The 24,513-nt window shown below is 37.6% G+C and overlaps 1 protein-coding gene across 3 annotated transcripts in view; it reads right to left on the reverse strand.

Annotated features, from left to right (window-relative positions):
- LOC149230527 (uncharacterized) overlaps positions 1–20,529 on the reverse strand; it is a 115,788-nt gene extending 95,259 nt beyond the window's left edge. Inside the window, exons 1-2 of one of the 3 annotated variants that reach the window (XM_089379010.1) lie at positions 20,347–20,505; positions 19,586–19,664 (exon numbers count right to left, since the gene is read on the reverse strand). In XM_089379010.1, the coding sequence (XP_089235136.1) occupies positions 19,586–19,616 (31 nt within the window). In that variant the 5' untranslated portion in view covers positions 19,617–19,664; positions 20,347–20,505. Of the gene's footprint in view, positions 1–19,585; positions 19,665–20,346 lie in introns of those variants that run through there. The other 2 variants (XM_089379009.1, XM_089379008.1) reach the window with 2 other exon arrangements.
- Positions 20,530–24,513: the final 3,984 nt, after the last annotated feature.

The following is a 24,513-nucleotide window of genomic DNA, read 5'->3' on the forward strand; positions in this document are numbered from 1 at the left end:
GTGGTGACAAATCAATGTTTACCACGAATGTGAAGAGAAGAAAAATGACGGAGGATAAAATGAATGGCAGACAGGGTACGGCGGTGGTTGGAAGTAGTCGAGAGCAGCGCGACACATAAAACAACGTGAGGTCTGAACATCGTAAGGAGTGGAGAGCAACAAATGAAAAGATGTGAGGTCTGAACGTCATGAGGCCTGGATAACGACAACCGACAATGGATATATGTTGCTCTATGGTTATTTGAACACAAGGGAGATGAAAATGAATATAAAGACGTCAGCAGTGAAGGACAGCAAAACAAAGAGATAGGTGATGGTAGTTGGTCAATGGAGTAGTTGGGTTGCGATGGAAGTGAATGTGATGGCAGAAATATTATTACCCGAGCCAAGGACTGCGGTGTGCGGCTCGTAGGCAACTTGTGCACTGAGGATGGCAATGACTTACTGAACGAAGAAGGCAGATACACGTGTGGACGGCGGTCGAGGGGCGACGTATTGTTGGCTACAAATGGCCAAGGTATGTCATTTTTTTAAATAATTTTTTTATCTATATTTTCTTTTTAAAATAATAAATTTTTATATATGATTTTTTCTAAATATGTACCTTTTATATTTTATTTTTTATTTTTTTTGTATTTTGATTTGTTTCTTTTCTTTTCTTTTCTTTTTTTAACTTTTATAAACTTTTTTTCTTTTTTTTAAATGGCCAAGGACCTAACGATGAAATGGAGAATCTCCAAGCTATGTAGCGAAACGCTTCAATTGCGACGGCAACAACGTTGACAAAGATTTGATGGCCAAAGGCCAGATCATGTTGAATAATGTAACTAGGTTTGGTCTTCATAATTGTACTTGAAGTCAAAATGTAATATATTTGTGAAAAGAAAGCAAAAAGAAATTTATTATTATTAAATTGACTTGTTAAAGCATGGGTTTCATGCTTGGGTCAATTGTTATAGGTCAAGCCTCCATTGTAGGCTTTAGGATTGTCAGAATCAATTTTGTTTGAAGACAAGCCTAAGAAACTCGCATTTCACAATGAAGCACAAGCTCGGATCATCTCTAAAATAATGTTCAGTTCTCACAGAAGTTCTCTTGGTGCAATCACAGTGAGGAAGTTTCGGTGTCATTACAAGAGCTCGAATGAAGTATAGAGATAATTTCAGCGCTATGCCGACCATAGTTCGATACTATCACAGATTAGGTGCTCCCACAGTTCAGTACTACCACAATCTCGATGCTACTACAATACCACAATCTCGGTACAATTAAGGGTTCGGTGCCACCACAATGAGAAAGGTTCGATGCCAACACACTGAGAAGGAATTGGTGTTATCACAGTGAGAAGGTGTCAGTGCCACCATAGAAATGAAGTCTCGGTGTTATCACAGTGAGAAGTTGTCGGTGCCACCACAGAAATGAAGTCTCAGTGTTATTTCAGTGTAATTACAGTGTTATGACAGTGATAAGATCTCGGGTCATTACAGTGATAAGTGAAAGGAAGAACAAACATGGATGACTTGCTGGAGGTAGTTTCGAGTCCAAGTTGTAAGGGTCTTAGTCGTCTCATCTTGAATCTACAAAAGGAAGAATTTTGAATGGGTCTTCCCCTAGAGTGGGGTTTTTCCCTGGCAACGTGCCTACATATTGTGTTCTCTTTTATTTGTTGCTTAGCATTAGTTTTGATGATAAGAAAAGATAATTCAAAAGAACAAATAATAATAATGAAAAACATCACAAGACAACGTCATAATAAGAGAAATCGTTTAACTGCCATCTTTTGGATTTCTCAATATGGTATCAGAGCTATGGTCAAGGTCAAAGGCAGTTTGAAGACCACTTATACATCTTTGAAGCATTCTCAGTGAAAGTGAACAAGTTCAGTCTTTATTTATCATATTAAAGACACCTTGAAGAAGAAGGAGAAGGTTCGGATGTCTCAATGATGGGTTCCAATATGCCACAGTGAAAGCAGTTCGGATCATCTTCAGAATGAGGATTGGACAAGTTCAAATGTACAGAGAAGAGTTCGGACATCTATAGTTTGATCACAAACAGTAATGAAAGAAGCTTGCCTCAAGAACTACAGCATGATAAATTTTCAACATTAATGAAAGAAGCAAGGTTTGACTGAAACATTGAGGAACAATTAAGGACTTGCTACAAAGAACAATTTGAAGTCCAAATTACATATATAAAGTCTGGTCTAAAATTTTGAGTTCTATTATGAGTTTAATCCGAGATCTAAAACATTTGAAGATTATGAAAGGAATCTGAAGTCTGTCCTATGGAGATTCAAGCCTTGAGGATCTGAATTGATAGTCCAAATCCAAGGTACCAGCTCAAGGAAATCAAGTAAGTATTGTCACTTAATAAGATGCACATTCAACAAGTCTAATAAGCTATAAAATCAGAGGTACATAAACACAAGGTACGTATATTCATAAGTTTCTTATGGTTCATATAATCCTTATTTATAGCTAGTCTAGGGTAAAGATTGTACTCCCTAGATAACATACTAAAATCTCATATTAGAATCTTAATCCTTATCTTCTAAGGGTTTACAAGTAGTCTAGGATTTCAAGCAAAAGTCCTAATGTTGATTGAAAGAGTGAATAACTTGATCTTCGATATCATAAGATTCCATTCTCATGATTATCTAACTTAAGAAATTAAATCATGTTCTTGGTATCACATGTTTTGCTTGAGAGTATGTATTACAGATCATGGTTGAATACAAGAAGAACACTTCAAGGAATCCTTACAAGGTTTGAACATCTCCAGGTATGTCTTAGACTACACACCTTATAAATTCTCTTAAAAGGTACGTTCATCTTATTTTGAAATTTGTGTTACATTACTAATATTGTTATGTTTGTGTTGAATCATAAAGATTCTTGTTTAGGGTGATTCATCTTTTGATAAATCTACCCTCCCTACATCCTTGATTGTTCTTATAGAACCCTAGACAGGTTCTTTGGAAACCCTAACCTAAGGGTATGTTGAAAATGAATGAAACCCTAATCTACTTAGGGTTATTGACGGGGTCTAAAGAAATTGCTATTATGTTTGATATTTTGATAATGTTTGTTTAGGATTTTGGTATAATCATGAAAACCCTAAGTTGTTAGGGTTGAAATGGTGTTGTCTAAAATCCCGAACCTTTGAAGTTTTGGTAAAGTAGCGTTTTCTATGTTATGAACTGAATCCTAGATCCCTAGGGTTTGGTTGGGCCTTTAAGCCAAACCTTGTTATGTATTTAAAGTATGATCCTAGGAATCAAGCCCTAGTTATGTATTTAAAGTATGATCCTAGGAATGAAGCCCTAGTTATGTATGTGTTCATTCGTCTAGGTCGGTATATGTTTAATGTGTTAATATTCCCTGACATATGTTACGCTTAATATTAATAATGAATACCTAGATATGAGTGTTAATCTAATTATTGATGGTCACGGGTCCTAGGGTTTGGAAACAAGCCCTAGTCAAAGTTTGATATTCTAGGATGATGTTGTTTGGTATATCTAGGGTTTTGCAGCTAAACCCTAGTAGTTAAATTCTCTAGTATGTGTGATTTAACAATCTGGAATCTATTTGTATAGTAATCCTTGAGATTGTGGGTTTACATCAAACCCTAGTAGATGTTAGTCATAATGTTGATTAAGTTGTGATTGGTTTTGATTGTTGGAACTCATGTATAAAATCTAGGGTTTACATGAAATCCTAGTAGGGAGTCTAACATATGAAATTTGAAAGTTGTTCGATGTATTAATCTGATTTGTTTCTAGGGTTTGCTATATGAAAGATTATGTCATGTCATTAAAAGAATATTGAAACCCTAGATATAATAAGTTTGATATCTTGATGAGTTGTGGATGTGATTTAGGGTTTGTAACAAAACCTGGGCAAGAAGTTGAAGTATTAAAGTATAGTCTCTTGCTGATTATGTTTGTAAAGTCTAATGCTTCTGTGATTCTAATATGGCTAACTTCATGCTTCTATAAATTTGGTTGTGCTTGTTATCTAAGTTATGCAGGTACACAATCTTCAAAGTGGTGAAGGTATTAGGAAAAAAAAAGTTGATAAGCATGATGTGATGGTAATGATAACTCTGATGAAATGGTTGGAAGCCACGAAAGATTCTCTGATGACGAAAAAAAGAAGTTGATCTCCCTTAGTTAATAGGGAGCCTGGATAAAAGAAATCTCCCTGAGTTAAGAGGGAACTTGGATAGAGGAAAGCTTCCTGGTTGAGAGGAAGTGCATAGCATAGTCTTGATTGGAGAATGCATTTTGAAGGATATGTTGTTGTATGTGAAGGAAAGTGTATGATTGAGGAATCTTCTGTCAAATATTCGGTTTGTAGCCCTACAGTGTTGAAAAGCAACATCAAGACCGCGGAAGTTTGTATTTGATTATGTACATGTGAAAGTATATTATTGATTGCGGTTGTGTTTGTACAAGTAAATCTCTCAAAGATTTTGATAGCATGTCAGTTACCGATCAATTTGAACGGGAGAAATTTGTTGTCCTTAATTTGCTGGATCAAGGTGTTTTGAGGCTTTGTGAGTGAAGCATTGCTTCGGAGGACATCTGGTCAGCACTTTGTGTTGATGTCTAGGTCCCGAAGTTGGAAGGGTGGTGTTGGTCATAGAGCTCTAACCTCGAATACACACCTAAATCCCTGGGTTGATGGTTAGTAAGTAAACCTGATGGTACCTAGAGAGGCTGAAAGCTTGAGTCCATCTTTTAGTCCCACCCAGATAGATTTCCCTGGTCAAGAATCTAGTCTGTGGCATTCCGGTACCTAAATTGTTGAGAGACCAATGGATAGATTGCCCTGGTCAGGAATCTAATCCATGGAATTGCGGGCCTAAACTTCTTCGTAGATGATGTGTTTTGAGATCTTCCATGTCACTCTGTGGTTATATGTAAATATGAATACCTCCCTAGTTAAGAGGGAGTGTTGAAGAATGTAACTAGGTTTGGTCTTCATTATTGTACTTGAAGTCAAAATGTAATATATTTGTCAAAAGAAAGCAAAAAGAATTTTATTATTATTAAATTGACTTGTTAAAGCATGGGTTTCATGCTTGGGTCGATTGTCATAGGTATAGCCTCCATTGTACGATTTAGGATTATTTACGTGAGTCAAAAAGTAAAAGTTTGTTTGGTCAAAGAATCCTCCATCAAGTCTCCTTTTGTCGGCTTCAAATAGATTATCATCATGTCGACTTCATTTAATTGAAATCATGTCGGCCTAACATAAATGATGACAATTGTTCATGAATTCAGGTCGGCCTATTTCAAGAAGAAACTGTTATATATACAAGCCTAAGAAACTCGCATTTCACAATGAAGCACAAGCTTGGATCATCTCTGAAATAAAGTTCAGTTATCACAGAAGTTCTCTCAGTGCACTAACAGTAAAGAAGTTTTGGTGTCATTAAAGGAGCTCAGATGAAGTACAGAGATAATTTCGATGTTATGCCCAACCACAATTCGATGCTATCACAGATTAGGTGCTCCCACAGTTCAGTGATACCACAATCTCAGTGTCACCACAATGAGAAAGGTTCAGTGCCACCACAGTGAGAAGGGATCAGTGTTATCACAGTAAGAAGGTCTCAATGCCACCACAGAAATGAAGTCTCGATGTTATTATAGTGTTATGACAGTGATAAGATCTCGGGTCATTACAGTGATAAGTGAAAGGAAGAACAAACAAGGATGACTTGGTGGAGGTAGTCTCAAGTCTAAGTTGCAAGGGTGTTGGTCGTCTCATCTTGAATCTACTGAAGGAAAAATTTTGACTGGGTTTTCCCCTAGAGTGGGGTTTTGCCCTGGCAGCGTGCTTACATCTTGTGTTCTCTTTTATTTGTTGCTTAGCATCATTCTTGATGATAAGAAAAGATAATTCAAAAGAACATATAATAATAATCAAAAACACCACAAGATAATGTCATAATAAGAGAAATCATTTAGCTGTCATCTTTTGGATTTCTCAACAGATCAGACTGGCTCTGTGCAGCAGTTGTTGATGAATCTAGGGAAAAGTAGTGTAGTGAGATTCTTCATTACTTGATAACAATTTGTGGAGTCTTTTTAACTTTTTCTTGTTAGCTTATTCTTCTTCTTATTATTATTAGTGCACGTGTGTACTTCATCAAACTGTGAACAAAACATAAAACAAGAACACAAGATGTTGGCTCTCTGCTAGGGCCAAAACCTCTCTACTCTTGAGAGGAAAACCCTTTAGTGAATTTCTCTTATTGAAGCTTCTTTTGATCAATGCCAAACCCTAGCCCCTGACAATGAGATCCTCCAAGCACAAGTCAAGTCTCCACTCCTTTCTGCAACATATACCTCGGCACTTCGTCCTCCTACTTCGAGCACTTCTTTCTTCTTTTAACTTGTTCGTAAACCTTGTTGCACTTGCTCTAGAGAACAAGCCTTTAATGACAACCCTTCCAAATGATGATTCCTTCACCTTCTTAACGAAATGAGCTTCTTCTTCAAAGTGTAGGTGCAGATTGGATGTGACTGTCCAACGGCCCTAAATTCTCGCACATGTGACTGTTTATTTGTTGTTTTAGCCTCTTTCCTTCCTCGCTTGAGTGCCCTTCCTCTTCGCTTGAGGGTCTTTCTTCTATGCTAAAGTAGTAGGCCTTGTAGGCCTAGTTTTAGCCCTAATCAAAGGTAGATAAGTGACTGTGATTTTAGTGTTGTCCTAGCCGCAGGGACAACTCTCAGATTTCCGCACGTGACTGTAGCAGCTCTTGGAACAACCTTCAAGACTTCGGTGGTGTACCCTCTCTTCGTTGTCTTTGGAGACCTTCTTACTTTGTCTTACTTGCTTTTTCTTCGCTGATTTCAGAGCTCTTGTTGTACGTTGTATGAGTGGACAACCTCTATAAATAGAGGTTTGTCCCTCCTCTTTAGGCCGACTTGTCTCACTACTTGTAGAGTGGACTTCAAATGGTTCTTTGGTGGAGTTGTGAGCTTGAATGAGCTTCTTGATGGTGCCATTGCTAGGAGGAGACTTGTGACTTTGCTTGGAGGTGTTCCATTGACCATAATACATATACATACAAGGTATAACATGCCCTTATGGTCTTCAACTTATTCTTTTGACTATTTGACTCACCTATAGCACTTTAAATAGTGCTAGACCTATTTCAATGAGCAAGAAACTCATTGACATATATTATAAAAATAATATTTCTTTTCCTAATTAAATACAAATATCAAAAGTACATTTATGAAGACCGATCCTAGTTACATTTCCTTCAACAACAGTTAGGCGGTCTGATGATCAAACAGCTTTGATACCAATGTAATGAACAAAGTTCATATACTTAGAGGAATGCTCTGATACCAATGTAACGAACAAAGTTAGTATACTTAGAGGAATGCTCTAATACCAATGTAAAAAACAAAGTTCATATACGCAATAAAATACTTAGAACATCTGGTATATAAGAATGTCCATCATGGGACAGATAATATATTATATAAGAATATTCGAATACAAGTGAGATGATGGTGATTACAAATGAGGGCCCCATATATATACCTAGGTAGGTACCCTTTCACAAGCGGTAATGTCCTTAGGAATTCTTCTTATGACCTTCCTTGAATCCTTGTGAGAGCAATTAACCTTCAAGTTGCCTTTTCCTTCTTCTTCACCTTAGCTTTGATACCATGTTAGAAAATCAGAAAGGCAGAAAAATTATCATATCTTGATAATTACTTGTGATTTGTTTGCAAACATATAAACTTCTTTTATGTCTTTTTTATCATCTAATCATCAAGCAACTACCAAAACATAAATGTGTGAACATCAAAATAACAAGAAGACAAGATATAGGATCTCAACCACGACAAAACCCCTCTTCTAGGGGAAAACCCAAAAATTCTCATCTCTTCTTTTAGAACCAAATCAAATGAGACAACCCAGACCTTCCACCAAGTCAACCTCTCAAGATAGTCCCTTCAAGATGACAAAGACCAACTTCTAGTCCACAAGGGTCAACCTTCTTCAATACTGCAACAATCACAGATTTCGACTTCTTGCAACAAAATTCTGGCCTCTACTGCAGACCTGCAATTTCGACCCCTTCTTGTAACCCAGAAACTCACACGTGTGGGAGAACAAGAGAGAATTTCAGGGCCTTTAGATTGACAAATGATCCTTCCTCCTTCACTTTAGATTCTTCTTCCTTTCTAGACATTTTCGCACCATTTTCCTTCACTTTCAATTGCAAATCGAATTTGCTTGGTGTGAGAGCAAATGAGGTCGAGTTCCTTCCTATATATAGTAGTTGGATCATCCCTTTTTAGGGCGACTTGACTGCACTTGAGGCCGACTTTGTTGTTTTCCCACGACCTTGGGTCTAAGATAGAGTCTTAAAATCTCTAACGTTACCAAACCAAGAATCACAACGATACTACTTTGCACAGCAAAATATAAACAGTAGTAAATCTACTAGTGCACAAAATATAGACAACTTTTTACAATATTTTGTACAACCCAACTTCGTTATATTAATCCAACTGAATAATACAACAGCCTAGGGCTCCCGCACCAGGGATAATGGCCCTCATACATCCACTGATACAAGATACAAAACTAGGGATTGGTGTCAGTCCATTGACAACCAATCTACCCTCAACACGATACTCTGACCATCTGGTTGTCGCATGCTCTCTCAGCTCCTCTTGGTCGTACCATGTACCTGCCCGGTCCTTCGGCCCCCAATCTGCGACACTGCCTCTATCAACGATCCAAGTCTATCTGGTAACTGAACCTCGACTATCCAATTTTCTCACTAGTTGTGCCTTAGTCCATCAAGGCCATAACACATCGAGACTCCTGTCGAGTTGTTCACAACTCCACTTGTGAACAACTCTCGATCTTCCCACTACTACTCATCAGCTACTCAGGGACTTCAGCCCAGTATAGTCTTCCTACGCTGCTCCAATGAAGACTAACATAGGGCACGGAGGGCTAGCACCAATCACTACAAGATGTCCATATCTGACAGTGAACATGGGCTAGGAGGACTACCCATCATCTGTTGTAGAAGTCCTTCTCCACACACAAGTCTAGGGCTGCTCAACTGCTCCTCTAGTTCGTCAACCCTTGAGCTCAACAACTGCCACTCTAGCAACTACTTTTATCCATCAAAGTGTTGCACACCGGGCTCCAACTTGGGCACTATCACGCTGTCCTCCAGTAGACCATAAATGCCCAATCATTATCCACACTTGGTCCACTCTCACGTTGTCCTCCAACAATCCACGAGTGACCAAGTCTGTTGTAGCATTTTCTCCTAGTTAGGGGCATCCGACCACCTAGGAAACCCTTTCTCTTGGCTGCTAACAAACTTCCAAATTGTCCTCTCCTAGGACACCATCCACTAGCATAAATTCAACCTTAACACATCAATACAATACATACTAAGTCTGGCTCAACTTCTGCGTCACCCCAATGCAATCTGCTACATGCTCAGCCCTCACTCGCATGTCTCTGCATTCGTGTGTCCCTGCACTCTCACATTCCTGCACTCACACGTTCCTAGACTCCCTTGTTCCTGCACTCGCGCTACCCGCATTCGAACTGCCTTCACTCGCGCTTCTTTTCTTGATGCGTAAACTATGAAAGATGCTTCTTGGATATGTTAAATGACTCTCCTCCACCTTTTATTTATACACAAAACAAGGGTTCCATCAAGTCGCATGTGTGGGCTTGACAACTTGTCACAAGGTCTCTAAACGCGTGGCCGACCTTGACCAAACCCACATATTAACTTCAAAAATTAATATCTTGATTTCTACAACTCGGATTTTGATGATTTTCGTTACGTCCGATTCGTCTCGACGTCCTCTATCATCTCCATTCATCACATAGAAATATCCTCATGGTTTTGGCCCAAACATCGATGGGTACAAAACCCCAAGCTTGGGTTTCAAGCCCACAAGCCACACTTGTGTGCCAACTCCTCCACAACCCTCACGCATAGGGTTTGGAGTACCTCCCAAGCTACAAATCTCAACACTCCCTCTTAGCGAGGAAGGTACTTCCAACACTAGGAATATCCTCATGGTTTTGGCCCAAACATCGATGGGTACAAAAACCCAAGCTTGGGTTTCAGGCCCACAAGCCACACTTGTGTGCCAACTCCTCCACAGCCCTCAAGCATTGGGTTTGGAGTACCTCCCAAGCTACAAATCTCAACACTCCCTCTTAGCGAGGAAGGTACTTCCAACACTAGGAAGTCGCCATCAATACCGGCGACATTAGCCCATTTGGCATCCACCACTGCAGCATACTCTGTAGAATGAACCCTGCAATCTTGTTAGCGCCTTTGCCTCATCACATTTGAACTTGAAGATCCCAAACCTCCATAGGGTTGCTCCCTCTGAGACTAGACTCCCTTTGATCCTACACGATCTCCATCGGCTTAGTCCTACAAGCACTCATCCTCTTAGATCAAATACAACTCGTGCAAATCACTCCAATTTCGGATATGCAACATCACGATCCGATGAAGACTCTATCTTGCCAATCTGTAGTCCATCACATGAAGCCATCTTGATCAGGTTGATCTTGTCCAAGCCAAAGAAACCCTCAAGTTGTCCCAACCATTCATGACGAGACATAGCAAGTCCATGATCTGCAAACCACCACACAACATACCGAAGTGCACTAGGTTCACCACCAATCCACTAGAACTCCCAGCCAATCTCGCTGCCAAACCAGTCAAGACCACATCTCCATGTCTTCAACTGAACCCTCTGCACCATGATCCAGACACCCACAACTCCCTTTGAGTTGCTTCACTGTGCACACTCTGATTCACTGTCCCTCAAAGTAGCTCAGATACCCTCTAATACCATGTTGTTTTTCCACAAACTTGGGTCTAGAATAGAGTCTTAAAATATCTGATGCTACCAAACCAAGAATCGCAACAATACTACTTTGCACAGCAGCATTTAAACAACAGTAAATCTACCAGAGCACAAAATATAGACAACTTTTTACAATATTTTGTACAACCCAACTTCATTATATTAATACAACTGAATAATACAACAATTTAAGGCTCTCGTACCAGGGATAATGGCCCTCATACATCCACTGATACAAGATACAAAACTAGGGCTTGTTGGCAGTCCATCAACAACTAATCTGCCCTCAACAAGATACTCTGACCATCTAGCTGTCGTATGCTCTCTCAACTCCTCTTGGTCGTACCCTGTGCCTGCCCGGTCCTTCGGCCCCTGATCTGTAGCATTGCCTCTATCAATGATCCAAGTCTATCTGGTCACTGAACCTCAGCTATCCAATCTGCTCACTAGTTGTGTCTTAGTCCATCAAGGGCACAACACATCGAGACTCTTGTCGAGTTGTTCACAGTTCCACTTGTGAACAACTCTCGATTTGCCCACTACTGCTCCTCATCTACTCAAGGACTTCAGCCCACTAGAGTCTTCCTACGCTGCTCCAATGAAGACTAACATAGGGCACAAAAGGCTGCCACCTATCACTGCAAGATGTCCATCTCTCACAGTGAACACGGGTTACGAGGATTGCCCATCATTTGTTGTAGAAGTCCTTCTCCACACACAAGTCTAGGGCTGCTCAACTGCTCCTCTGGTTCATCAACCCTTGAGCTCAACAACTGCCACTCTAGCAACTACTTTTGTCCATCAAAGTGTTTCACACCGAGCTCCAACTTGGGCACTATCACGTTGTCCTCCAGCAGACCATAAATGCCCAATCACTATCCACACTTAGTCCACTCTCACGCTGCCCTCCAACAGTCCACGAGTGACTAAGTCTTTTGTAGAATCTGCTCCTAGTTAGGGCATCCAACCATCTAGGAAACCCTTGCTCTTTGCTACTAACAGACTTCCAAACTGTCCTCTCCTAGGACACCATCCACTAGCATCAATTCAACCTTAACACATCAATACAATACATATGGAGCCTTGCTCAGCTTCTGCATTACCCTGGTGCAATCTGCTACATGCTCAGCCCTCACTCGCTCTGCCTGCACTTGTGTTCCCACACTCGCGCATTCTTGCACTCGCATTCCTTCACTCACGCATTCTTGCATTTGCGTGTTTCTTCACTCGGGCATTCGTGCACTCACACGTTCATGCACTCGCGCATTCCTGCACTTGCGCATCCCTACACTCACGCATTCCTGCACTCGCACGTTCTTGCACTCGCACGTTCCTGCACTCGCACGTTCTTGCACTCGCGCGTTCCTACAATCGCGCTACCCGCACTCGACCTGCCTGCACTTGCGCTTCCTTTATTGATGTGTAGACTATGAAAGATGCTTCTCAGATATGTTAAATGACTCTCCTCCACCTTATATTTATACACAATACAAGGGCTCCATCAAGTCACATGTGTGGGCTTCACAACTTGTCACAAGATCTCTAAACGTGTGGCCGACCTTGACCAAACCCAAATATTAACTTCAAAAGTTAATATCTTCATTTCTACAACTTGGATTTTGATGATTTTCATTATGTCTGGTTCATCTCGGCATTCTCTATCATCTCCATTCATCACATGTAGGAATATCCTCATGGTTTTGGCCCCAACATCGATGTGTACAAAACCCCAAGCTTGGGTTTCGAGCCCACAAGCCACACTTGTGTGCCAACTCATCCACAACCCTCAATCCTACGGTTTGGAGTACCTACCAAGCTACAAATCTCAATTGGTGGAGTGACAAGTGACACTTTTTACATGAAAAAAAACTTCTTTGATACAACGAGCCAAGAGCCTAGTACATAATGACAAGGACAATGACTCATGACATAGACCTTAGAGGCACTCAATGGGTGCTTTGACCTAGAAACAAAATAAATAAAGCATGACACCCATGCTTATAAATAAATTCTATTTTACCATAAATTTTCTTTTCTTCTTTTTACAAGTACATATGAATTACAACATGTTATGAGCTAGAGAACAATTATGAAGACTGATAATAGTTACATTTCTCAACAAGATGTGGACCTCCCATCAACTAGTCCCCTTGACCATGGCACTTGGCCATAAAGCCTTCTCCCCTCCATTACCATACATTCACACTAACACCTATTGATTGAGGGGTTAACCTTAGAACTATCACTTCCCCTTGAAGGTTGGAAGCACCTAATAGGGTTGACCATTAGCCACCTCTATCAAGGTAGGGAACACCTTTACGAGAATTGATCTAGTTAGATATCGGAAGGTGTTCCTTGTTTGAAGTATTGATATGCCCTTAACATGCAAGTTTGGTCCACTTAGACGCATATATGATCTTAGTCTCTGATGGATGGTTGCTTTCACTTGAGTTCATGTTCTTTTCGTCAGGTGATCCACAGCATCCCAGGCCACCCACTCCACTAGTACCCAGGCCTCTTCAAAGAGATAAATGGCTTGACAGATGCAGCGTTAAGGGAGTTGGACATCCTAATGACTTGCGCAGACGCCACATGTCCTCAACCACCCTCAAGACCCAGGACATTGGTCTAAATTGACCTAACATGAGGATTCTTCATGATGACACTGTCGGACCCAGCATGCCCCCAAGCTAGCCTTAACACAACCTGATGGGCAAGACTTGATTCAAAGTCCAAATGAGGATGGTCTCCAATTCAGATACTTGGGAGGACTTGTTGCATTTGGAGAGAGGACGCCTTGGTTTGACGATTGGAGACCCATGGATATGACATTATTGCACCCTAGCTGGACTTGAGACCACAGAGGAGGGTTTGAGCTAGATTCGAGGGAGTTTCCTCAAATTTTGGACGATCCTAGCATTACACTTTTCCAGACCTCACTTCACTGTAACATGGCATTTAGAGCCATAAAAGGGCATGACGTCAACAATTCTAGAGGCTACGACTCACACAGGGGGAAATTATGGCTTATTTTGTCACTTAGCTAGTGGATTGTCTTGTAACCCAAGGTTATCTTATGTCAAACTTGTCTTAGGGGCTTCATTAGTTAAAAATTAATTAAGGTAGACCTCAGCTAAATAGAAGTCACCTCATTTGTATTGTTCATTGTCACTTGCAGATTAATTCGGCCTCTTTGAAGGATTTTGGCCTAGCTAAAATAGTCTTGTATACTTGTGGAGATGTGATCTTTTGTGGAGATTTTGCTTTTGGAGACATTCTCTTGTTGTGGAGACATCATTTTGGGATAATAAAGGATTGGTTCATGCATTTCTTGTAAGTATTCTATATTGTTGAATATCTTTTTATGGCTATTGCATGGAATGGTTATTATTACGGTTTCTATGTGCTAGTTTTGTTGAATATTTTTCTATGAAATCTTGGCAAAGTATAGTATCTGTTACCCCAATAGAATGTGTGACAATCCCTTGAATAAATCTTTATGTTCATCTATCTTCGACAATTTTATCCCCTCATAAAATGGGAGCTAGGGTTTTCAAAACTAGTGTCTTTCTTTCCCTTACCCCATACTAGGATTTGATTCTTCCATTAGTAGGTCTCCATTTAGACTCCACCCAAGGATCAAGCATTGGCCTGGCCTTCCACATAGGTGATCACACCTTAGAAAACATCTTGAAACATATTTTCCCCCTCTTCTCTCACATTTTTCGCCCTTCAAGGCAAGCCACTAGGGTAGGGCTAGGGCCAAATTCAACAACAAGTGTGTTGGCCTTATGGATCGTCTTTCATGTGGTTTAAGCTCATTGCATCAAATTTCATCCTTTTCCGCGGAAAATTATTCCATTTTAGGGCTAACATCACAAGAACTAGGTAATTTTTCCCTACGGTAAACCCTAACCTAAACCTATGCTTAAACTTGCAGATTGTTGAAGGCTTGTCGCTCCAATTATTGATCATATGTATCTTATCAAGCCTTTTCTTGGCCTTGTGTACCTTGGTGAGCCTTTTTCCTCACCTATTCAATAAGCCCTAAGTCACATGCCCTAGATAGATCTTAGGAAGGCATGCTTCGCCTTGTCCTTACCACTTGGTGAGCCTTTTTCCTCACCTATTCAATAAGCCCTAAGTCACATGCCCTAGATAGATCTTAGGAAGGCATGCTTCGCCTTGTCCTTACCAGTTTGAGCCTTGTCCTTAAGTTGAGTGTCATTCCTTAGCCTATCTTTGTCACACCCAAGCCTTAAACTTTGAATATCTATTAGGTGACCTACATAGGGAAGCCTCCCTTGTGAAAATCCAATAAAGAGCAGGAGATGGTGGTTGTCATGACAGTGGGCCTCCACCTCATACTGTTGTCCCTTTGTCTAGTACTTGTCTTGCGAGGTCACTCACAAGCCCTCTTAAATTTTGAGGCAACGGGACCAAGAGAAGGGTATTATCTACCCCATTGGAATGGTATCATGAGGGGAGTTTCACCTTTTTGAATCCTTTGTTATCTTATACATGGAGGTATTCTCTTGTATCTAACATCTTCATAAGTGGGAACTAGACTAATACTTCATTGTGTAGGGCATATCCTAATGGGATAATTTTGATGGGTCACTTCCAAGGACTTCCTATTACTTTAATTCATTTTCAACAATGTTAAGCTCTTCTTGTGGCATGCATATGTAGCCCTTGTAGTCTCAACCCTTCATTGAACTTGCCCTAATGGTTTTGCTAGAGTTATCTCTTTAGATCGCATCACCATTGAGCTTCATTGTTATAGCTATCTCAATGGTGATGTGAAGAGATAACTCTAGCAAAACCACAAGAGATAGTTCTCGTCACATCACCATTGAGCTTCATTGTTATAGCTCTAGTAATCCTAATTAGTAGGGAAACTCCCCTTGAGTTGGAAAAGAGACATCCTAAAGTGATGATAGGTTGCTTAGATGACATTGGTAACCATCCTAGTAGTTCCCTCATAGATTGTGGATTAAGGCTTTTAACATTAAGTGCGAGTTGGGGAGATAGCCTCCAAACTCTGTTCCATGGCAAACAACACTTAATTTCGATCACCATACTCAACAGATACTCATAAATGTAGGTGACTCTTACATACTCAACAAACTTAAGATGAGTACATTTGATATAATCAGTGATATGGAAGCAACACAAAGAAAGGAACATTTTTAATGTAAAAAAAAAGTACCTGCAAGTATGACATGTATTGAATTGAGATACACAATGTACTTGACGAGTACTCCCAAATGCTCACGAATATTGCAAGTATTACCCACCCAACAATTACTTAGTGCAAGGACAATGAGTATTGGTAACTATGATTTGTATAAATACCAACGAATATTGCAAGTATTAGCCACACAACACTTAGTGCAAGTACAGTGAGTATTGGTAACTATGATTTGTATAAATACTTAATGTTTGTAACAAAGTTCATGAGAGAAGACTTCATATAAGTACAAATAGCATCCAAGCCATGGTTGTGCTCAATGTACAGCTAATGGGCACATCAATTACGTTTAGATGACCCCTTGCATAGACTTAAGTTCACCTAACTAGAGATTTTTCATGTTGTCAACAAATTTGGACTAGAAATGTTAGTGTAGACAAGTATTTCCATAACAGTACCTACTTATGGAAATCATCATTAATAGTATCCTATGTTTTTTCAGAAGTTCACTTTATTAATTAATTAATAAAGTGAGCTTTCTTTTTTAAGTTACTTTTAATTAATAAACTGACTAAATAGGGTCACTTAATAATTTAATTAAAAAAGAGCCATTAATCTTACAGTTAGATCTCAACCATTGAAGATTAGGTTTTCGGTTCATGTTTGTTAGAAAATTAGAAAGGCAGAAAGATTTTCTTATATTGATAATTACTTATGATATTATTGTAGTCTTATTAGCTTTTCTTTATGTTCTTCGTTTATTTTCTTTTCATCAAGCAATCATCAAATCAAAACATGAAGATCAACGACACCAGAAATAGGCACTCAACCAGGGCTAAAACCCCGTTATAATGGAAAACTCAGTCAAACTCTTCCACTAGCAAATTCAAATTGAAATAGACTAAGACCTTAAACCAAACCAAAAGACCTTCCTCCACCAAGTCATCCCTCAAACTGTCCTTCCAAACTTCAAAGATCAATTGCATCAAAACCAAAATTTCGGCCCTACTACTTCAGAATTTCGGCCCTACTGCTTCAGAATTTCGGCCCAGCTTCAAATCTTCAATTGCGGCCCTCCTACAGCTTCAGCGCCTTCGCACATATGAGACAAAGAGAGAGAAAATTCAACTTCTTTTTCTTGACAAAGACTTCCTTCTCCTTCGTTAGGTTTTCCTCCTTCCTTGAATTTCGCACCCTTTTCCTGCTTCCAACTACTCCAAATTGAACTTCTTGGTTGGTGCTTCAAATGAGGTCGAATAGCTCCAATATATAGCGACTCTGTGAGGTCAAATTCCCTTGATGAGGCCAACTTGTCCAGTTTGAGGCTAACTTGGTGGAGGAGGGTTAGAAGACCTAATTTACATCAAAATAAATTTCTTTCTAGACTGATAAAGCCCACAAAGGGTATGTTACATAATGACAAGGACAAGGACTCTTGACACAAACTCTAGAACCCTGCAGTGGAGGCTTTGACCTATTAACCATTGACCCAAGCATGAAACCTTTTCTTTCATAAGTCAATTTCTTTTACAATAAAATTTATTTTTCTTTAATTTGACAAATGTATGACTCAAATACAATTATGAAGACTGACACTAGTTACATTTTTCAAGTTGTGAGTGCAATTGGAGCAAAGTTGTATGAAACGTGTACAAATTTCCAAAATGGGAATGCATGGAAATATGACCCCCCAAAATGGGTATTGTGGGGTAAACAAATTATAAAAATAATACAAAAAATATATGAATATATAGATTTTTATTTTTTTAAACTAACATGTTGCTTTGCAAGAAAATAAGAATGGTACACAGAAATGACATTTTAGGAGACCCGTGTCTATATTAAATCTCATAGATGATTACATGATGCAAAATCTCATAGCTTGGTGGTACTGATTAATGCCAAACCCACACACTCATACATGGTAGAATTCAATGGAAAATGTTGCAATCTTGCCAACCTTGAAATCCTGAAAACTGCTTAGTCTACTGAATTCCAAATGGGAAATGAAATTCTACTTTCTCCATACAAAGTCCAATGAGGTTGGAATCACTCTCGAACATAATGAAGCAATGTCAACTTTACTTTAAAAATTTAATATTACCATTAATTACCAAGGTGACAAACTTCTCAATGCTCAACCACCTATCTCTGTTTTGTCTTAAAGAGTCATTGGCACGGACAAGGCAGTATTTTCTTATGGGTCCCACACCCCTCTCATGCACTTGGTCTAACCTGGAGAATTCCAAAAAAGTGCCCAATACGTCACTGGAAATGACCAAAATGCCTTGGAAATGCTGTTGACCATACAGTGCACTGTTTCTAGATTAAAAGTACCCAAAAAGTCACTGGAAATGATCAAAATGCCTTGCAAACATCGCCAGCCATACTATATGGTGTTTCCAGATTTGGAAACATCATACAGTAAAGCCAACAGCACTTCAGCCATTTTCGACATTTCCAACCATTTCAAGTACTTGAATGTTGCCAAACTAGGTGTCTCCTGCAACTTAGTTGGAATATAAAACTATACTAAGAAAAGCACAATACATTGGAATATCAACACCTAAACAATCGGGTGCTTGTCCACAACAATCTTCAGTTGCTAGTGAGGTGGTTGGAGAAACCACCCGATATTTATCCCATTTGCTTCAATGAGATTGACCCCACTTTCAGGTGGCTAGTGGAGACTAATAAAGAGTGTTATGCAGATTCTCTTGGGTGGTTAGATGGGGAGAATGACCAGGAGGAAAAAGCACTAGAGCATGTCCCAAACCAACCATTGCAAGAAGAGCAGAATCATGCACTAGTCTCGCTACCCACCATTAGACTTTCGACTCCAGCCACAAGACCTTCCAATTGCACTGTTCAAGGAGGACCTAGTACCTCTACCCATAGAAGGAGCAAAGGCATTAATATGAAGTGGTATCATAGTACAATAGTAGATATTTATATTTGATGTAATTTTGATTGGACTCTTCAATTTTTACTTGGCAGCTTCCAACAATTAATGCACAAAGTGCACTGTACGACATTGGACATCTTGTCCAACTCATGTATCTTTTTTAATATATTTATGTGGCAATGTGATTATCTGATCTTGTTTTAAATTTCTATTTTAATTAATTGAAAATAAATTAGATTCATATATAAATATAAACTAATGGAAAGCCACCCAAATTTTATCCCTGCCATTCATTCATTTCTTACCTTGGTTGAGTTATTCACAATTATAAGTTTTGTAATATTGGACCACACTAGTTAGGGAACTGCCATTTTCAAGAATCTGACTAAGTAAACATGCCATAGTCAAAATTTACGCTAGGATTTCGTTTCGGAAACATATCTACCTCATGAGCATAGAACAAACAAGTGTTTGCACAAGAAGTCAGCGGTTCATTAAGCAATTAAACCAGACCAGAGCTGGTTATTATGTTATAATCAACTGGCAAAACCAAGTAATTAGTTCAAGAACGAACCATGAGCCGAAGATTTGGAGGTAGCACCCATTACAACTAATTCTAAGCCTCACTAAGCCCAGATGCTCTCAATGTGCCCCTGCAAAATACAGGTAATCTCATTAACCTGCAAACTTGGACAGAATTGCGCGTGCAGATTTTAACACTAAAAATATTTGAAAATGTTGTTCATGATCTTTCTAACATAAAAAATACCAAGCTTTCATTGATTATCTACCAAAACCCTAATCCGTAAAGATCAAACTGAAAAGATTCGCTATTTGATAATGAGATAGATTTTCTAATATTTTAGTTGCGACGCGCACTCTATAACACAAGCAGCAAAATATTATTTAAACGTGGAAATTGAAAGATCACAAAAGAATTGGAAGTCTCTGAATTATTTGATGTAAACTTGCCTCCGAGGCATTGACGCTCTTGTTTACAACACCACAATTGATTCACTTCTGCGGGGATTGAACTCGTGACCTGCAGTTTTTCTTCCTAATTTCATTTAATGTTCTATCTTCTTTTAATGTTTGACATGTTTTCTAGGTTTTGATTAAGCAGTGCAATAGAAACGTCACAAGGAATTAGGGTTTGATTTTGATGAAGAATAAGACGTGGAATACTTCTGGCGTAAACGTTTTTGTGCAACTGTAACCCTATATTGATAGTTCAAATTCTGCAATTAATTTTGAAGGGGATGTTTTCAACTTTACATTACTGTTTGCATCGTAGAGAGAAAAATACACTAATTTAACTCTGAAACTGAAGCTTACCATCAGAAAAATTGCAATTTGCAGCAGGTGAGCTTGCTTCTTCACATCCGCCATGCATCATCTGAGCCGTCCCTGTCCCTCATTTGGGAGTTCTTTCTGCTCCGAATGGAATGGTCATTTTGATTTTCTCAAGATTTAGCTATTCTATCGAGATATTCCACACAAACACGACAATTGTAAACACGGCAATTGTATATATTATATTTTAAAATTCTTTATTTATTTATATTTCAACGTGTGCACTTTCTTCGATCCCCTCACTAAATGTAATGGGTTTCTATTTTGGGAATAAGAGATTATTTTATTTTTATATATAGAGGTGAACATTTTACCGTTTTGGACGGGAGGGCTTTTATTTTTCAATTATTTATATTTTAGCTGAATATATATATGTGTATGCGATTATAAAAATATTATACTTAATACTTAGTTTGACTGAATTGAAGGAGGGTAAGGATTGTTTGCACAGGTGGCATCATCATGTAAGAGCCATTTGGCATAACATAGACATTGAACATATGTTTAATATTATTATTATTAATATTTTATGATATTTGAGTTTTTTAATTTAAATTATCAAAACTTTCAGCAATGTTTAATGTTGATATTTTATTTATGGTTGAAAGAAACAAATTTAATTGATCGAAGAATGTTGGTAAAAATATATGGAATTAAAGAATGGGGATAATTATGTAAATAGGTGGCATCATCATGTAAGAGCCACTTGGCATAACATAGACGTTTACTACATTGAACATAAGTTCAATATTATTATTATTAATATTTTATGATTTTGAGTTTTCTAATTTAAATTATCAAAACTTTCAGCAATGTTTAATGTTGATATTTTATTTATGGTTGAAAGAAACAAATTTAATTGATCGAAGAATGTTGATAAAAATATATGGAATTAAAGAATGGGGGTAATTATGTAAATAGGTGGCATCATCATGTAAGAGCCACTTGGCATAACATAGACATTTACTACATTGAACATATGTTCAATATTATTATTATTAATATTTTATGATATTTGAGTTTTCTAATTTAAATTATCAAAACTTTCAGCAATGTTTAATGTTGATATTTTATTTATGGTTGAAAGAAACAAATTTAATTGATCGAAGAATGTTGGTAAAAATATATGGAATTAAAGAATGGGGATAATTATGTAAATAGGTGGCATCATCATGTAAGAGCCACTTGGCATAACATAGACGTTTACTACATTGAACATAAGTTCAATATTATTATTATTAATATTTTATGATTTTGAGTTTTCTAATATAAATTATCAAAACTTTCAGCAATGTTTAATGTTGATATTTTATTTATGGTTGAAAGAAACAAATTTAATTGATCGAAGAATGTTGATAAAAATATATGGAATTAAAGAATGGGGGTAATTATGTAAATAGGTGGCATCATCATGTAAGAGCCACTTGGCATAACATAGACATTTACTACATTGAACATATGTTCAATATTATTATTATTAATATTTTATGATATTTGAGTTTTCTAATTTAAATTATCAAAACTTTCAGCAATGTTTAATGTTGATATTTTATTTATGGTTGAAAGAAACAAATTTAATTGATCGAAGAATGTTAGTAAAAATATATGGAAATAAAGAATGGGGGTAATTATGTAAATAGGTGGCATCATCATGTAAGAGCCACTTGGCATAACATAGACATTTACTACATTGAACATATGTTCAATATTATTATTATTAATATTTTATGATATTTGAGTTTTCTAATTTAAATTATCAAAACTTTCAGCAATGTTTAATGTTGATATTTTATTTATGGTTGAAAGAAACAAATTTAATTGATCGAAGAATGTTGGTAAAAATATATGGAATTAAAGAATGGGGGTAATTATGTAAATAGGTGGCATCATCATGTAAGAGCCACTTGGCATAACATAGACATTTACTACATTGAACATATGTTCAATATTATTATTATTAATATTTTATGATATTTGAGTTTTCTAATTTAAATTATCAAAACTTTCAGCAATGTTTAATGTTGATATTTTATTTATGGTTGAAAGAAACAGTGTTGATATTTTATTTATGGTTGAAAGAAACAAATTTAATTGATCCAAGAATGTTGGTAAAAATATATGGAATTAAAGAATTGGGGTAATTATGTAAATAAATTGTTGACCAATATTAATAAATATCAAAATATTTATTTTATTATATATTTTATAGGATAATAATTACACAAAATCATAAAAATAAATTAAATTAAAATTTTATTTTAAATAATTATTATTATTATTTAAATTATCAAAATTTTTAGCAATGTTTAATGTTGATATTTTATTTATGGTCGAAAGAAACAAATTTAATTGATTGAAGAATGTTGGTAAAAATATATGGAATTAAATAATTAGGATAATTATGTAAATAAAATTGTTGACCAATATTAATAAATATCAAAATATTTATTTTATAATATATTTTATATGGTAATAATTATATAAAATCATAAAAATAAATTAAATTAAAATTTTATTTTAAATTATTATTATTTATATAAAAATAAAATTAAGGAACGGGTTATTTTTTGTTTTTGTAAATAAGTCAAAATAAAATATTCATGGGTTTAGAAGTAGCAACAAACAATAAAGTTGAATTGTTACTGATGTGGAAAGGTTTGGATCTAGCTTTATCTCGGGGATAAAAAAAATCAAAGTGATTAGAGACTTTCTATTAGCTTTAAGGATGTTCTTTCCTAACATTGCAAATCCAAAGGAACAAAAATCGACCCTCGTATTAGGAATCGAATTCCGATTACAAAAATTTGATAAATATGAATTGTTTCACATTCTCCATCACCTTAATTCCACGGCCGATGATTTGGCAAATTGTGGGGTTCTCTTGGGTGCTAGTGAGTGCGAGACAGATGGAGGGACAATCGGCATTATTCTCATCCCATAAGAATATGTCGGACAGAGAAGTTAATACCTCCCTCGATCAGGCAGAGGGTTGGAAGATGTGTGAACTTATGGCAAAGTGGTCAGACAGATGGTGGAAAGGATGTATGTTATTAATACATGGAGTCTATGTGAATCCTCAGCACACTTTCTCTACTCGCTCGTACAAGGTATTGTTTCTTTTCATACAGAGAGTAGTGTCTTCATCCTTTTAGCAAGGAATTGGGCTTGTAGATATCAAAGGTGATTTAGTGGTGAAACAACGGCCAGCATATCGATCCCCAGGAAATTGGTTGTAGGGGTGATTCGGTAGATCCATCGGTCTAGAGGACTTTTTAATGGGCCTTCAAATTGAGGATCTACAGGTAATTATGGCATGAGTAGGAATGAAGGAGGAAACAAAAAACTCGGTCTATAAATGGATGCAGCCCTTGTCGGATTCCATTGTTGTGGTAATTGGAGAGCGTGGGTGTGAACATAGCCTAGTTTGGGAGGATACAGTGATGGAGTCACAGAAAGCACAGGATGAGAAGCCCCTGACGGAGGACTTAGCTAGGTGGAAGAGAGTTTTTTGAGTTCATGTTCAAGTTGCTCATGGACAGGATGGACCTCCTTACTCACTATGTCAAGCTCCTACAGAAAGATTGCACAATGAATGTTGAGCATATAAACGCCAAGTTTGAAAGTGTGGAAGCCACATTGGAAAGGAGAATTATGAAGATGGAGACGGACTTGTTGACCTCCAACTCAGAGTTGATAAGCGATAGCATTCCATCAAGGTGCAAGAGATCATAGTTGGGTTGCCCGAAGAGGGCGTCGTACAATTGCAATCTCGAGAAGAAGCAGGAGATGCAGGTGCAGGACCGAGTGAGCAGGAGTAGGAGGAATGCAAGGAAGCCAAGAAGTTCAATTCAGTTTAATGTCTGTCATATGTTATGTTGTTTTGTGTTGATATTATGTGTTTTCTTTAGAAATTATGGGAATTATCAGTGTTGTGTAATAGTGTTCAAGGCATGTAGAAGGAAGAAATTAGAACTATGGATGTATCGGGATCTAGGAATCGATGCACAAATTGTGGCCAGTTTTGTTGAAGTTTTGTAAATACGGTTATGGTCGCGTAATTCCAGATTTTGAATATAAAAAAATACTCGTTCTATTAAAAAAAATATATATCAGTTAGATATATATACATTTAAAAAAATATGTAATTTA

The sequence above is a fragment of the Pinus tabuliformis genome, chromosome J, assembly GCF_031772625.1.
Source record: "Pinus tabuliformis cultivar Carrire ecotype Pingquan chromosome J, CPIR1, whole genome shotgun sequence".
Taxonomy (NCBI): domain Eukaryota; kingdom Viridiplantae; phylum Streptophyta; class Pinopsida; order Pinales; family Pinaceae; genus Pinus; species Pinus tabuliformis.